Source organism: Budorcas taxicolor, chromosome 1 (assembly GCF_023091745.1).
Source record: "Budorcas taxicolor isolate Tak-1 chromosome 1, Takin1.1, whole genome shotgun sequence".
Lineage (NCBI taxonomy): Eukaryota > Metazoa > Chordata > Mammalia > Artiodactyla > Bovidae > Budorcas > Budorcas taxicolor.
The window spans coordinates 200,028,941-200,046,017 of NC_068910.1; the positions used below are offsets into that span (position 1 = coordinate 200,028,941).

A 17,077-nucleotide genomic window follows, 5' to 3' on the forward strand; every position below is an offset into this window, starting at 1 on the left:
GCTGTCTCTAATGTGGTTACTTCTCAAATATGAGCATTATTAATAATTTATTGGCTAATAGTGCTACATTTTCTCATTATCATTCTTCTGTTTTAGAAGTGGGCAATCACAGCTTTAAGAATATCTGTGTGCACCCATAAGTGACAATAAATCTGCTTAAGGAAAGAATGAAATATGCAACCTGTAAACATTTTCACTTTTCCCGCGCTGGGTCTTGAGCAGACTGGACTTTCCCCAACATGGAAAGTTTGCTTTGCTTATCAACTAGAAGGAGACAGGGAGCTGGGAGAGGCAGCTCCTGGAAGGAATCCAGACTCCAGATTAAAAAGGATGTTGTCAGAATACAATGCCAAGCAGACATCAGCTTAATGTTAAAGGCACACACCTCCTGTGCTGATGTTTGCTTGACCCGTAACATGAAGGCAGGCTGGGAGACCTGGCCGCATGGCCTCCTCTGAGAAAGTTTCTGGGGCTTCGTTCCCCTTGAGATCAGGCTGAGCCCATGGTGTGGCATGAGGACCTGATGCCAGAGCAGGTTGCCTGGATGTGACTGAAGCGTCCGAAGAGAGGAACTGCCACGCACGCTCCTCTGCCTCAGCCGGGCACGGGCAGTGCCGTGCTTCTTCTGGGAGCAGGCATGAACTGAGGCCACTGGAGGGGTATATAGGGGCAGGACCAGGGCCAGGTGGCCCCATGAAGAGACTCAAAGGGACAGGGACGACAGCTTGGAAAAGCAAAGCCTGCCCTTGAGAGCGGTTTCATGTATCTCAGGGGTTGGTGGATGGACTTGTTTTGTGTGGTTTCAGAGGGCAGAGGTTAGAACCAAAGAGTGTAACTTACAACAGGGAAATTACAAGGCCCCCAGGAGAGCTGGAAACAGCTAACAGGAGAAAGGGGCTAAGTGGGGAGCACAGGGGTTTCTCACCCCTGAAAAGACTGAGGGGGCACCTGGATGGAGTCTGTGTGTGGGGTGGGGCCGGGGGGAGGGTAGGCACGGTAGGGATTCCTGTGAGGCCATCAGAAGAACTCTTCAGAATTGAGATCAGGTGCAGGGGGGAGACATGGAGGCAGCCGTGGGTCCCGAGTGACTGCATCAGGTTCTTTGTGGAGACGTCAGGGAGGAACAGGGCTTCCCCAGTGGCTCAGCCAGTAAAGAATCTGCCTGCAGTGCAGGAGACCTGGGTTCAATCCTGGGTTGGGAAGATCCCTGGAGAAAGGAAATGGCTACCCACTCCAGTATTCTTGCCTGGAGAATTCCTTGGACAGAGGAGCCTGGTGAGCTATAGTCCAGGGGGTTGCAAAGAGTCAGACAAGACAGCAACTAACACTTTCACTGCACTGAAAAAGGGAGAAAGAAGCCCCTGCTGCTGCTGCTGCTGTTGCTAAGCTGCTTCAGTCGTGTCCGACTCTGTGCAACCCCATAGATGGCAGCCCACTAGGCTCCTCTGTCCCTGGGATTCTCCAGGCAAGAATACTGGAGTGGGTTGCCATTTCCATCTCCAATGCATGAAAGTGAAAAGTGAAAGTGAAGTCGCTCAGTCGTGCCCGACTCTTAGCGACCCCATGGACCACAGCCTACCAGGCTCCTCTGTCCATGGGATTTTCCAGGCAAGAGTACTGGAGTGGGTTGCCATTGCCTTCTCTGAAAGAAGCCCCGAGTTTTCAATACAGAAGTGATGGTGGCAGCAAGGGGGCGCTGGTGGCCCGCTATTGCTGTGGTCTAGGGGAGCCCTTCCCCATGTACCCAGTGGGAGCAAAGGCAATGACAAGGTCCACAAAGTACCACTTCACACCACTCATGGACAAGCAAAATGGGGAGGAACCACAAAATAGCTAAATTCACATGTAACTTGTAAGCCTCAATTTAGTTATAAGAACTGTTTTTGTCAAGGCTAATAGAACTTCCTGCAAAATCAAAACTTCATCTTTTCGTCTTTCTTGAGGGAAGACAGGAGGAGGAGAAGAGAACAGCAGTAAGGGTGATGGAAGAGAGGTGGGGAGGAAGGCTCCAAGGGCTCTGCTACTTGGAGGCTGTCGGTTTGGAAGCACCAGCTCTCACCTTGTGGGGTGTTGGTGTTACGTGGTGAGAGATGAGAGCAGGCGGGGTAGTGTCATGATATGAGCTCTGGGCTGGAAGATGGGTGCTCTGAGCCCACATTCTAACCCTGCCTCTCATGAGCTCTGGGGTCCTGGGGAAACCATATCCCCTCCCCAGCCTGGTGTTTCTTTCTGCAAAATGCAGAGTTGGACTTGACTCCCAGCTCCTAGGAGTTGTGCCTTTATGATCAGTGGGCATCTGAGCCACGGCCTGATGAGCTTGGGACCAGGAGTGGGATAACCTGGGATTCTTGTTCTGCTGCCTTCTCTCCTGGGGTTCTGGGAACTCTGCAGCCCACTTGGTGGGGACTGCCCAAGTGTGGGGCAAAGGAATTGTGGGGATGGGCACGCTGCCGTGGTGGCAGGCCAGGGAAGAAGGGAGTGTGTGAGGCACTTACAGCAGGAGGAGATGGGCACGCTGATGGCGAGGATCACCCAGGCGATGTCCATCTTGCTCAGGCAGATGGTGGCTCTGTGCTGGGGTTTGTCCCCTTCGGCCACATGGGAAATGTTCCCTGCTGTTCCAGGCTTCCAGGTCCCGGCGGGGACCAAACGGTTGAGGAAGTTTCCTGTGGCTGTGGACACCACTGTGGAGAGGGGACTGGGCACCCTGCCCATCATGGTGGGTGTGGGGGTAGCCACAGCTTTCTCCTCGGCTTGGGAAACAGTGCTTTCTGAAGCCCCTGTTGGGTGGGCTGGGGCCTGCGGGGCTGAGGATGTTCCCTGAGGAAGCCCCTCGGAAGGGACTGAGACACTGGCATCAAAGGCAGGCTGGATGGGCCCCGTGGTGTCTGTGAAGACCCCAGAGTTGGTAGATGGAGGTCTGCTGGTGCCGGGGGTGACAGTAAGCCAGGAGTCACTGTGGCGGGGGCCGTCCTGCGGGTCACCAAGGGGGCGCTGAGAAGGCACTGGCTGTTGACTGGCAGGGGTGCCTGAGGCTGCTGTGGCGTCTGGCTCCCCTCCTTGGCTGGTGAAGGTGGAACCACCCCCCTGGTCTGCCCTGCTAAGGCTGGGCTTGTCCTCTACAGGCACTAGGGGCGTGGCGGGTGGTACCCACGAGGTCCTGCTGGGCGCCGAGGTTGCGGCCACTGTCTGGGGCTGTGGAGAGGAGGAGAAACCCCAGAGCGGGTTCCTGGGAGTGAAGGTGGAGGGGTCAGGCTCCACAGACCCTGTGAAGTTGCCTTTGTAAATCTGAAAGATTTTCCCCAGGGGCCGCTTCTGCCCCAGATGTGTGGAGCTCTGGTTTCTTCCCCGCTGGCTTTCCTTCCTGCCGGCATGACCACTGGGTGCAGCGGGGCCAGGGCGTGGTGCACTGCCGGCTCCCTTTCGGGAAGAGCCAGGGGGCCTGGGGGGCCGGCGTGTGGTAGCTCTGGAGGGGGATGTGGGGGGACGGCTGGTGGCTTCTCCTGGCTTTGTCAGCAGGATGGTGGGTGCAGTCTCGCCAGGGAAGCGGCCCTCTGAACGGGGGGATGTGGTTGCCATGGCAGCAGGAAGTGGCCCTGTGGACAGGGGCCCTTCAGAATGGGGGGTGGATGCCGTCGCCATGATGGTGGAGATGGTGTTTGTGGGAGGGTGTCCATCTAGATGGGGGGTTGTCGTTGCCATGGGAGCTGCGGCCTGTGAGGAGGGTCCATCAGGATGAGGGGTCGGGGTCACCACGGAGGCAGGGGTGGCCACCACGGAGGAGTGTCTGGTGGAACCGAGGGAAGCTGTCACCATGGTGCCTGGGATGGTGCCTGAGGGGGAGACTTGAAGAGATTCCCTGGGAGATGGTTCCTGGGCAGCAAATACCAGTGCTTCAGTCAGCGCCAAGGTCAGGAGGAAGCCTTGAGAGGGAGACAGAGAGCAGAGGTGAAATGCCCGGGAGCAGCTCAGCCCTGTGCCTTCCTTGCCCATGAACCTGAAGCACCTGGGAACTCAAGGGAAACGGTGGGAGGATCCCTGAGGCCCCCGCTCATCCCACACAGGACCATGGCGACCGGGGGTATCTATCAGGTTGGTCCCACCCAGCACCCCTCCCAGAGAGAACCGAACCACAGGGGAACCAGAGACAGCTAAACCAGCCAGGCCTGTCCCTTCCCAAGGGCCTCTGAAATGCCTCTGCCCTCCGCCCAACGGCAGATGCTCAGACGGGCTGGGGGAGGGGCGTGGAGGAAGACTTGTGGCCCCCGAGTGCCTGCTGGCCTTCTGCACCAGTGAGCCGTCCAAAGTGTGACCACAAGGAAGCCAGCAGCTCTGTGTGAGCCGCCCTGAGTCACTGAGCAGGGCTTGGGTGGGCAGAGCTGACCAGCACCCACGCCTTTTCAGACTCCTCCATTTATGAACTAGACACAGGTACAAATGACAGACCTCTGCTTGTTCACGCCCACCCACCAAAGAGTTAAGGAGGGTCTACCCGCTCCTTGACCCTGGAGACACAAAAATGAACAGGGCCCGGGTGAGGTCATATAAATCCACAAACAATCCTAAAACAAGGCAGAGACATCTCGGTGCCTTTGGTGACCAATAGGCAGAAGCAGACAGGATTCAGAGGGTGACTGGATCTGCTGCCTGTAAAACACTTAGCACAGAGCCTGCAAGAGAAGGTGCGGTGCATAAACACCAGCTGGTTGTTTGGTTTTTATGTTAATTGCTTGTCCTATGTGCTCATGAGGCTGAACTCTGGAAGACCACTGGTGGTGCCTGGCCTTCCAGAGTAGGAGGAGCCCTTCTGAGCATTGACAGAAAGCTATGGACTTTGCATGATGGTGAGTGTGTGTGCTTTTGTTCACTGAGAAAAATGCACAAGGACAAAAACCTATACACTTAAAAACTCTTCTAAAGATGTGTGGATTTTATTAATCACAACAGCATGTGCCCATCTTTAAGAATAATACCTCAGATCAATGTGACATGTAGGATCTATTCGGATTATAAACGTGAAGACAGGCCACCCTGTACAATCCACGGGCTAGGAAGAGCTGCTTCCTACCACCAGGGAGGGCTTGACAGACCTCTACGGTCTGATTCTGACCTGAGACCTCCCCCGTTCACAGGAGCCCCCTGCTCAGTCACTCTCATACCCTTCCTTCACTGCTGCTAGCCGCACAGACCAGCCCAGGTAGAGGTGGGCCTCTGACTGGTCACCCTTTCGGAGCCTCCCTCCCCCACAGATTCCAGCAGGATGAATGGTCAAAGCAGGGGCCCTGGTGGTGATTCTGGGGAACCTGGGGTGGTCAGCAAGGCTGGTAGGGGAAGACAGGGGCTCTGGTGAGTTTCTGGAAACAGGGGGAGACCTCCTAACATGGCTTCAAAGCAAGGTTCAGGGTCACTACTGAGGCCTCCTGCAACTTAGGGGAGGGGATGGGGTGGGTCAGTGCTCCCTCACCCTGCACGTCTAGCTTAGTGGGTGGGGGAGGCTGAGGGACGGCAGATGGAGTAGAGACTATAGCAGTCACATCTCCAGGACCAACAATTCTCCTTAAACGACAGAATTTCTCCACATTTTCATTCATAGTTTAGCCCATACACCAACAGTGTTTTCTCCTTATCTGGGTCAATCCTAAAATCTGGCTACTGAGCATCACTCTGGCCCTCTCATGCTTGATTGAACCCTCAGTTTAACCACCTGATGGGGCAGGAAGTTGAGGCTGAGGGAGATTAAGTAATGTGTTCAAAGCCCCTCCGGAGAGAAGTATGTGACACCCGGCCATATCCAAAATGCAGAGTTCCTGGTCACCCAGCACATACGAGGCAGGAGAAGAGGACAGGAAGTTGCAGCTACAGAAAGAACCATGTGCTCAGGGTTACTGTAGCCCCTCTCTGGCAGTTTAGCACCACAGGGACAATCTATTCCTAGAGCTGGTGGTCGTGACTGCTGAGGTTTTAAGGGACATTCTCTAATAAGCCTCTGTTGGCTCACGAGCACCCTGGTTCAATGTGTTGAATGTGTTGAACACATTCCCCTCAAAGCCATATGTGACACCCTAGTGCTAGCATCTCAGGGTGGAACTGTGTGTTAGGGCCTTTGAAGAGCTGATTAAGGCAAAATGAAGCTGATGGGGTAGGTCCTAACCCAATCTGAAGGGTGTTCTTATAAGAAAATGAGCCCAGGACACAGATGCAAAGAATGCCCGCACACGACAGGCAGTGAGAGGCCAGCTGCCTGCAAGCCAAGAAGAAAGGAGTCAGACTACTCCAACCCCGCTGGCACCTAGATCTTGGGGTTCCAGCCTCCAAAACTGTGAGGTGATGACTTCCTGTGGTTTAACCCCCTGGCCGGTGATACCTTGTGTGGCAGACCCAACAGACTGATACCCATGTCTTACCTTAGAGATTCCTAAAAAATGAGAAGTGGAGACTGGGGCTTGTGTGCAGGGAGTTTATTTTGGGAAGTGGCCCTAGGGGACAGCCGTGGGGGCCTGAGATGAGTGAAACAGGGAAAGTCAATCCTAGGGTAGGCTGTGAACTGATCAGGGTGCAGCTCAAATCTGCTGGGGGTCTCTGAGGAGCTGAGCACCTCTTGCCAGCAGCTCCCCTTCCAACCGCCAGTGCTGCTCACCCACCTCCTCGCTGTTCCACAAGGCCCACCTGAGTGAGTCAGCGAGGCTCTGGGCAGGGCCTATCTGCTCACACCTGTACCCAGCTGGTGGCTGCCACAACAGCTGGAGTTAAAATTAAGGGCCCAGAGGATTCCTAGGGTGGAGCACAGATGTGCTCCAAACAACCTGAGGCCCCTGACCAAGGACAAGGACACTGTTGCCTTCCAGCAGCAGCATCAAGGGCAGCCCAGAGTTTTTAGAGAGGCCCCTAGGGACCCCAGGGACAGGCCAGAGGTAGGAGAGGGGAAGCTCAGCCTCCAGGGGGATCTGCTGCAGCCTCTAGAGGCAGAGGGCTTAATGCACCCTGGTCTTCAAAATACTCATGGAAAGAAATCCCTTGACTTTCCCACCATGAACATCCCTGGGGCTAAAATCCTCCCAGGTGGGAAGTATACAACTGACTGGAGTTCTCCTTCCTGAAAGACTTTCAGGGGAAGTAAACATGTGTGCCCTTGCTGCAGCTCTTTCTAGTTGCCAGCATCCCCTGAAGGTATTTTCACTCTAGGAGGACTGTTAGGGCCCTTTTTTCTTCAGACTTGAAAGCTTTGGTACAATGAATGGATACTGCCATCCTGGGTGCACAGAGTTTTCACCTAGAGGATGACATTTAGCTGTCACAGTGAGAAGGGCACTCGAAACAACTTAGTTCAGTCCCCTCATTTCACAGAAGGGGCAATGGAAGGAGTTAAGTGACTTGTCCAAGAACACAGCTGGTCGGGACACGGCCTGGATTACAGCCATCATTTCAAAGCAAGTTTTCATTTGTATCATAAAACTGCTACAGCACCACAATGCCCAAATGCCTCCTTCAACATCCACTGTCATCTTCACTATGGAAATCGCCTCTCCTCTTTGGCACAAAAGGTTAAGCACTGAACTGAACGCAAAGGCTTATACTGTCACAATTACTGCTCAAGGCCTTCAACCCAGGGTTCCCTTAACAGATGCAAATTTCCACTCCAGGCCCTTTGTGCTGGCCTGCTCACTCCCCTCCCCACAATCTGGGGCTACTGCCTCTTTGAATATAATTTGCATAGATTTGCATAATAGACTTTGCCGGCTCTAATTCCAAATATGTAGGCAAGACTATAACTAAAATCCTACTTGATGTGTTTTAGATGTAGAACCGATTTTTAAAGGATGCCAGAATAAGGACAAGTGTAGGGGGTGGGAGCCAAAGATTGATGGGTGCTCAGATGTGGCAGGAACGCCTCCTCCTACCTGCAATTCCAGTGCCCAGTGATCCCAGGACCCAAAGGAAGGAAAGGCCTTCCTCCTTCTGTTTATTTGGTTGGCTGCCGACAGCCCATATTGGGCATGATATTTGCATCCGGTAAAGGCAAGGAGGGAATTGGTGAAGAGAGAAACGACTAATCTGTGCTGAGTGCTTCCTGCATGCCACGTGCCATTTGAAGGGCTGAGCCTGTTCCTGACACATTTAATCTTCATAACAACCTGATGAGGCAGGTAGTATCATTGGCTCCCCATTGCAGCCAACGAGAAGCAGCACAGAGAGGCACAGGAAGCTGCCTCCTTCCACACAGCCTGGGATAGTGAGCTGTGATTTGAACGTGGCAGCCTGGCCCCGACGTCCGCACGCTCAACCATGTTCACTCACCTTTCCGCTCTGCATATTCAAAAGCAATGATTCAAAATCTTTTGGGAGTTGATTTTCTATTACTGATTGTTTGACTTTTCTTTCCTCCTATTTGTTTCCTTCTAGCTCCATTTCAGGGCTCTGTATTAACATTTAGGTTTTTAACAAGAAAGTCAGTTGACTTTATTTTGCAATTTAGCTTCTGCATCTGATGTTTCAACAACAAAAAAAGAGAATCCATGCTCACCAAGTTTGACCATCATGAAGTCTGTTTTCTACATGGGCAATAACATACTATCTTGCCAGGAAACAGGCTCTTCTCATTTCAGGGCAATTGTCTTTTAATTGGAAGGGGCGCTAGGGCTCCCTGGTATCTAACTCCTTCACTGACAGATGAGAAGGCTGAGCCCCAGTGAAGTGGAATCCTCACTCTGGGCCACGTACTATGACACAGCAGCCCACAGGGCTCTCTTCACATTACTGTGGGTCTGGTATTCTAGTGCTCTATCCTCTGGACTTCTTTTAAAAACAAAATCCTTTTGTTTTAAAGATCAAAAAGCTTGTCATTCCTAAGAGCATGGTTTCTGTCCATGCTCAGAAATAAATGCGCATCACTGACTTTAGGATGAGCTGGGTGACTGCTCTGAAGAGGTACTCATGCCTGTGACCTTGGGCTTCTTTATGAAAGGCAGATTTTTTTTTTTTTCCATAAAGACAAAAAGGAGTTTGGGAGTGTGTATCTTTGCTGCTACTCCCTTCTCAGGCAGACACTTTCCAAATGTTCCCGATCAAGTCTTGCTGGTGACATGCTTCAGGTCACAGAACTTAAAGCACAGAGGGTTTTGCTTAGTTCTGAGAGACACCTGAGGCCATCACCTGGTGGGTTCCAGAAATGTCTGGGGATCACTGATTCAACAGTTGCACTGATCAGATCCATGACTCCACTGAGAATTATTGCTCAGAGTACAATCTCTAGAACACATGTGAGCAAGCAAACCCCATGAGATGGGCCTGAGTGACCCAGACACTCCTATGGCCTCCAGCTAGCATGAATTCACTTGGTGCTGCAACTCTGAAGCTGACAGATCACAGCTTTCTATCAAAAACATGTGTACTCACATGTGAGCACACACACACACAAGCTCCTCTCCTGGTAGCAGGAAAAAAGGAAGAATGACAAACGTGAGAGCTCCTATCATCTCCATGGTAATAAACAGTTAAGTCATTCATCTGAAGTAAAAATGACCATCGTGTAGCAGTGTCAGGATTTAAACACAGGTTCTCTGATCCTGGCTGCTCGAGACCCTAGGTACTGAGAAAGTTTTGATCCAGGAAAATGTCCTATGCTTTATGAAGACAGGCAATGATATAACAATAGTAGGGGCTATGATGACCATAGCTACAAAACAAAAATTTCCCCCCAAGCAGAAACACTTGGCAACCACACCACCTTTTATCTTCAGCTTTTGCTTCTCTGCCTTAGTCACTCAGTTCGTTTGGGGACAAGCATTTTCCAACTAGAACTCCTTCCTCTTGGGTCTTGAAGCCATTGTTAGAAGCCCCTCCTGTGTGCTGTAACCACCATTCCTATCCTTGATCCAACCCCCATCTCTCTAAATGGAAATGCCCAGTGTCCTGTTTCAAACGCCCACTGTCTGAACTCTAAGCTGCCAGAGTGCAGAGACTGTGTCTGCACCAATGATATTTCCCCATATCTAGCCCAGTACCTTAGCCACAACAAATGTTTGCTGAAGAATAAGAAACTCTCCTAAATATCCAAAATATAAGAACTCATACAGCTCAATTAGCAAAAAACTCCAAATAATCCAATTAAAAAGATGCTTGGAGGGTCTGAATAGATGTTTTCCCAAAGAAGACATTCAGATGGCCAACAGGTATGTGAAAAGGCACTCAGCATCTCTAATCATCAGAGAAACGCAAATCAAAATCACAATAAAAAAACAAACAAATATCTCTTCACACCCATTAGAATGACTATAATCAAAAGGATAAGAGATAACAAGTGTTGTGAGGATGCGGAAAAAAGGGAATCATTGTGGACTGTTGGTGGGAATGGAAACTGGTTAGAGCCAACATGGGAAATAGGATGGAGTTTTCTCAAAATATTAACATAGAACTAATATATTATCTAGCAATTCCACTTCTGAGTACATGACTGAAGGGAACAAAAATCACTATCTTGAAGAGATATTTGCACCTCCAAGTTCACTATTATGTAAATAGCCAAGACATGGAAACAAGCACAGTGTCTACTAATGGATGAATGGATAAAGGAAGTGTGGTATTACACACACACACACACACACACACACACACACACAGAAGGTTACTCAGCCACAAAAAGAAGTAAATGCTGCTATTTGCAACAACATGGATGGACCTTGAGGGCATTACGCTAACCGAAATAAGCCAGACAGAGAAAGACCAGTACCATATGATCTCACTTATGTGTGGAATCTAAAATAAAAATCAGGGCTTCCCTGGTGGCTCCGTGGTGAAGAACTGCCTGCCAAAGCAGGTGACACAGGTTTGGTCCCTGGTCCAGGAAAATCCCATATGCAGCTAAGCCTGTGTGCTACAACTGTTGAGCCTATGCTCTAGAGCCTGGGAACCATAATTACTGAGCCCATGCTCCGCAACTACTGAGGCCCATGCATTGCAACTAGAGAGTAGCCCCTGCTCACCACAAACTAGGGAAAAGCCTATACAGCAATGCAGACCCAGCACAGCCAAAAATAAATAACTAAATAAAATTATAATAAAATAAAAATCAAACTCACAGAAATACAGAACACATTGGTGGTTACCATACGTGGGGAACAGAGCACAGGGGAAATGGGGGAAGGTAGGCAAAATTCCAGTTATAATAAATAATTTTGGATATAATGTATAGCATATTATCTATAGTTCATAATCCCTGGAGAGGGAATGGCTACCCACTCCAGTATTCTTTCCTGGAAAATCTCACAGACAGAGGAGGCTGGTGGGCTACAGTACTTATTGTACATTTGCAACTTGTTAAGAGAGTAAATCTTAAATGTTCAGTACAGTTCAGTCACTCAGCCGTGTCCGACTCTTTATGACCCCGTGGACTGCAGCATGCCAGGCTTCCTGTTCATCACCAACTTCCGGAGATTGCTCAAACTCATGTCCATTGCATCAGTGATGCCATTTGACCATCTCATCCTCTGTTGTCCCCTTCTTCTCATGCCTTCAGTCTTTCCCAGCATCACGGTCTTTCCCAATAAGTCAGTTCTTTGCACTAGTTGGCCAAAGTATTGGAGTTTCAGCTTCAGCATCAGTCCTTCCAATGAATATTCAGGACTTCCTTCTTTTAGGATTGACTGGTTGGATCTCCATGCAGTCCAAGAGACTCTCATGAGTCTTCTTCAACACCACAGTTCAAAAGCATCAATTCTTCAGCCCTCAGTTTTCTTTATAGTCCAATTCTCACATCCATACATGACTATGGGAAAAACCATAGCTTTGACTAGATGGACCTTTGTTGATAAAGTAATGTCTCTACTTTTTAATATGCTGCCTAGGTTGGATACAGCTTTTCTTCCAAGGAGCAAGTATCTTTTAATTTCTTCGCTGCAGTAACCATCAACAGTGATTTTGGAGTCCAAAACAATAAACTCTTTCACTGTTTCCATTGTTTCATCATCTATTTGCCATGAAGTGATGGAACTGGATGCTATGATCTTAGTTTTCTGAATGTTGAGCTTTAAGCCAGCTTTTACGCTCTTCTTTTTCACTTTTATCAAGAGGCTCCTTAGTTCCTCTTCACTTTCTGCCATAAGGTTTGTGTCATCTGCATATCTGAGGTTATTGATATTTCTCCTGGCAATCTTGATTCCAGCTTGTGCTTCATCCAACCTGGCATTTCACATGATGTACTCTGCATAGAGGTTAAATAAGCAGGGTGACAATAAACAGCCTTAACGTACTCCTTTCCCGATTTGGAACGAGTCTGTTGTTCCATGTCCGGTTCTAACTGCTGCTTCTTGACCTGCCTACAGATTTCTCAGGAGGCAGGTCAGGTGGTCTGGTATTCCCATCTCTTTAAGAATTTTCCAGTTTGTTGTGATACACACAGTCAAAAACTTTGTTGTAGTCAATAAAGCGAAATAAGATTTGTTCTGGAACTTTCTTGCTTTTTCGATGATCCAAGATGTTGGCAATTTGATGTCTGGTACCTCTGCCTTTTCTAAATCCAGCTTTAACATCTGGAATTTCTTGGTTCAGTTGAAGGTACTGTTGAAGCCTGGCTTGGAGAACTTTGGGCATTTTTCTTTGCTAGCGTGTGAGATGAGTGCAATTGTGTGGTAGTTTGTACATTCTTTGGCATTGCCTTTCTTTGGGATTGGAATGAAAACTAACCTTTTCCAGTCCTGTTGCCACTGCTGAGTTTTCCAAATTTGCTGGCATATTGAGTGCACTTTCAGAGTATCATCTTTTAGGATTTGAAATAACTCAACTGGAATTCTATCACCTCCACTAGCTTTGTTCATAGTGATGTTGCATAAAGCACACTTGACTTCACATTCCAGGATGTCTGGCTCTAGGTGAGTGATCATACCATCGTGGTTATCTGGGTCATGAAGATCTTTTTTTGTATAGTTCTTCTATATATTCTTGCCACCTCTTCTTTATATCTTCTGCTTCTGTTAGGTGCATACCATTTCTGTCCTTTACTGTGCCCATCTTTGCATGAAATATTCCCTTGGTATCTGTAATTTTCTTGAAGAGATCTCTAGTGTTTCCCATTCTATTGTTTCCTCTATTTCTTTGCACTGATCACTGAGGAAGGCTTTCTTGTCTTTTTTTTGCTATTATTTGGAACTCTGAATTCAAATGGGTATATCTTTCCTTTTCTCCCTTACCTTTAGCTTCTCTTCTTTTCACAGCTATTTGTAAGGCCTCCTCAGACAACCATTTTGACTTTTTGCATTTCTTTTTCTTGAGGATGGTCTTGATCACTGCCTCCTGTACAATGTCACAAACCTCTGTCCTAGTTCTTCAGGCACTCTCTCTATCAGATTTAATCCCTTGAATCTATCTGTCACTTCCACTGTAAAATCATAAGAGATTTGATTTAGGTCATACCTGAATGGTGTAGTGGTTTTCCCTACTTTCTTCAATTTAAGTCTGAATTTTGCAATAAGGAGTTCATGATCTGAGCCACAGTCAGCTTCTGGATTTGTTTTTGCTGTCTGTATAGAGCTTCTCCATCTTTGGCTGCAAAGAATATAATCAATCTGATTTCGGTATTGACCATCTGGTGATGTCCATGTGTAGAGTGTTCTCTTGTGTTGTTGGAAGAAGGTGTTTGCTATGACCAGTGCATTCCCTTGGCGAAACTCTGTTCACTTTGACCTGCTTCATTTTGTTCTCCGAGGCCAAATTTGCCTGTCACTCCAGGTACCTCTTGACTTCCTACTTTTGCATTCCAGTCCCCTATAAGGAAGAGGACATCTTTTTTGGGTGTTAGTTCTAGAAGGTCATTAGGTCTTCACGAACCATTCAGCTTCAGCTTCCTCAGCATTACTGGTCGGGGCATAGATATGGATTACTCTGATATTGAATGGTTTGCCTTGGAAATGAACAGAGATCATTCTGTCGTTTTTGAGATTTCATCCAAGTACAACATTTTGGACTCTCTTGTTGACTGTGATGGCTACTCCACTTCTTCTAAGGGATTCTTGCCCAGGTAGTAGATGTAATGGTCATCTGAGTTAAATTTACCTATTCCAGTCCATTCTAGTTCACTGATTCCTAAAATGTCAATGTTCACTCTTTCTGTCTCCTGTTTGACCACTTCCAATTTGCCTTGATTCACGGAGCTAACATTCCAGGTTCCTATGCAATATTGTTCTTTACAGCTTTGGACTTTACTTACACCACCTGTCACATCTACACTGGGGGTTGTTATTGCTTTGGCTCTGTCTCTTCATTCTTTCTGGAGTTATTTCTCCACTCTTCTCCAGTAGCCTATTGGGCACCTACCGACCTAGAAAGTTCATCTTTCAGTGTCATACCTTTTTGCCTTTTCATACTGTTCATAGGGTTCTCAAGACAAGAATACTGAAGCGGATTGCCATTCCCTTCTCCAGTGAACCATGTTTTGTCAGAACTCTCTGCCATCACCCGTCCGTCTTGGGTGGCCCTACATGGCATGGCTCATAGTTTCACCGAGTTAGACAAGGCTGTGGTCCATGTGATCAGTTCGGTTAGTTTTCTGTGATTGTAGTTTTCATTCTGTCTGCTCTCTGATGGATAAGGATGAGGCTTATGGAAGCTTCCTGATGGGAGAGTCTGACTGATGGGAAAACTGGTCTTGTTCTGATGGGCGGGGCCATGTTCAGTAAATCTTTAATTCAGTTTTCTGTTGAGGGGGATTATAAGTCACTTTACATGTGTGCATTTTCATAAATGTTACATGTGTGCATTTCATAAATATTCTCATCATGTAAAAAAAATTATGCACTATCACTCACTTTCTCTTTCAAGAGACTGAATCTTAAAAGTTCTCATCATATAAAAAACTTGTAACTATGTGGGGTGATTGATGTTAACTAAACTTATTGCAGTAATCATTCCACAATATATTCACAGATCAAATCATTATGATGTAACACAATGTTATATGTCAATTATATTGAAATAAAACTGAGAAAAAAGAAAACTCTTCTAATCAATCACTACCAGCTTTTATTTTCCAAAAATAACCACTGTAACACACCCCAACCAACCTACTCTTCCTAAATGTGACTTCAGCACTCCTACCGAAAGGTGAAGTCTGTTCCATCCCCTGGAATCTGGGTGGGTTTGTGACTATGGCTGATGTGATGCTACATGACTTCTGAGGCCAGGTCATAAGAGATGGTACTGCTTCCTCCGAGTCCTTATTCTTGGGTATTCCTCTCAGAAGTCAGCCACCATGCTGTGAGGAAGCTTGGGCAGTCCATGAAGTGGCCCATCTGGAAAGGGGCTGAGGCCCTGGCCTTCAGTCCCAGCTTGAAGTCAGCACCAACTGCCAGCCAGGGCAGTGAGCCATCCTTAACCCTATGTGGGCCACCCCAGCTGAGTCCAGGTGGAGTAGAGACAAGTAGAGACTAGATTTATGTGCAAAATGAATGATTAATGTTGAAGTTTTGAGGCAGTTTGTTAGGCAGTCATAGTAACTTGAATACTATCTTGGTAGAAGTGAAATTAAAGTTCTTTCATTAAAAAAAAACCCTGGATTTAAACATCAGGGGTTTTAAGTGCTGGGGCTTAACAGGCTGATCTTGTCTTGGGTCCCCTACTTTTGTCTCCTGCCCAGATGCAAGGAGAGGGAAGTAGCTCACTTCTGGGCTCCTTCTTCAGCATCATGATTTCTCTAATCTATAGTCACAATTCCCACCCCCAGAGAGGGGAATGGCTACCCACTCCAGTATTCTTGCCTAGAGAATTCGTGGACAGAGGAGCCTGACAGGCTACAGTCCATGGGGTCGCAGAGTCAGACACGGCTGAGTGACTAACACTTCAACTTAACATCAGAGAAAGGGAGGAACAAACGTGTACTAACAGGGGCATGAAGTTCCTGGCATCCAGGTACTTTGTGGACCAGGGCACGATGGAATGAGGTGGAGGCTACCATAAGATGACCACACATTGAAGATATGAGTTCAAAGAGTATATATATGTATGTCTATATGGTGCCTACATATTGAAGACATACATGACCATTTGCTTTAAGGAGCTGTCATTGTGGAAGGGAAGAGAGTCATCTGTGACAGGGGAACAAACCTACACATCAAAGATGTTTTCTCAAAGACTTTCTCCAAACAACAGGAGTCAAAATTAGAGGAATGAAAAGGTCAGCTCAGTTTCTAATAAAATAACAGGATCGTTAATATTCAGGAAACATCTCGCTGACATCATGGCAAAGAACACAAATGCATCAGTCCAGACTGCTTTGTACTCTCCTAAACTAAAAGCAAAAGACTCATAAAAATGTTCCATGCTTTACAGTAGAGAACCTGACAGACACTACCTCAGCCAGGCGATCAAGGTCATGCTGATAATATGCACCCTGGATATGAAGACAGCACTTTACCTTTGTAGCTCTCCTTTCCCCTATATCCCAGGTCTAATGATAAGCAAAAGATCTGAGAATCCCAAATGAGGGTCATGCCACAAAATATCTGACCAGTACTCCTCACCAAGGTCATCAAAAATAAGGAAAGTCTGAGAAACTCACAGCTGAATGGTGTGTAAGGAGACACGACAACTAAATGCAATGTGGAATCCTGGCTGGGTTCCTGGAACAGAAGAAGGACACTGGGGGAAAATGAAGGAGATGTGAGTAAAAGTTTGGACTTCAGTTAATAATAATGTATCAATACTGACACATTAATTGTGATAGATGTACACCAGTATTGTAAGACACTGATTACAGTGGGAACTGGCTGCAGGCTATATAGAATCTCTCTGCTTTACTCTGCAATTTTTCTGTTAAGTTCAAAACTACCCTGGGACTTCCCAGATGGTGCAGTGGACAAGAATCCATCAGCCAACGCAGGGGACATGGGTTCGATCCCTGGTCCAGGAAGATTCTATATGCCGCAGAGCAGCTAGGTCTGTGCACCACGACTACTAAGCCTGTGCTCTAGAGCCCGTGCTCTGTAACATATTGCAATGAGAAGCCTGAATACTGCAGCAAAGAGTAGCCCTGGCTCACCGCAACTAGAGAAAAGCCTGCACACAGCGACGAAGAGCCAGTGCAGCCAAAAAT

At 47.8% G+C, this 17,077-nt stretch overlaps 1 protein-coding gene across 1 annotated transcript in view; it reads right to left on the bottom strand.

Moving 5' to 3' along the window:
* The window catches only part of TMEM108 (transmembrane protein 108), a 429,003-nt gene that overhangs the window by 11,726 nt on the left and 400,200 nt on the right, over nucleotides 1-17,077 (bottom strand). Inside the window, exon 4 of the mRNA XM_052642188.1 lies at nucleotides 2,496-3,923. Coding sequence (XP_052498148.1) covers nucleotides 2,496-3,923 — 1,428 coding nt within the window. The remainder of the gene's footprint in view (nucleotides 1-2,495; nucleotides 3,924-17,077) is intronic.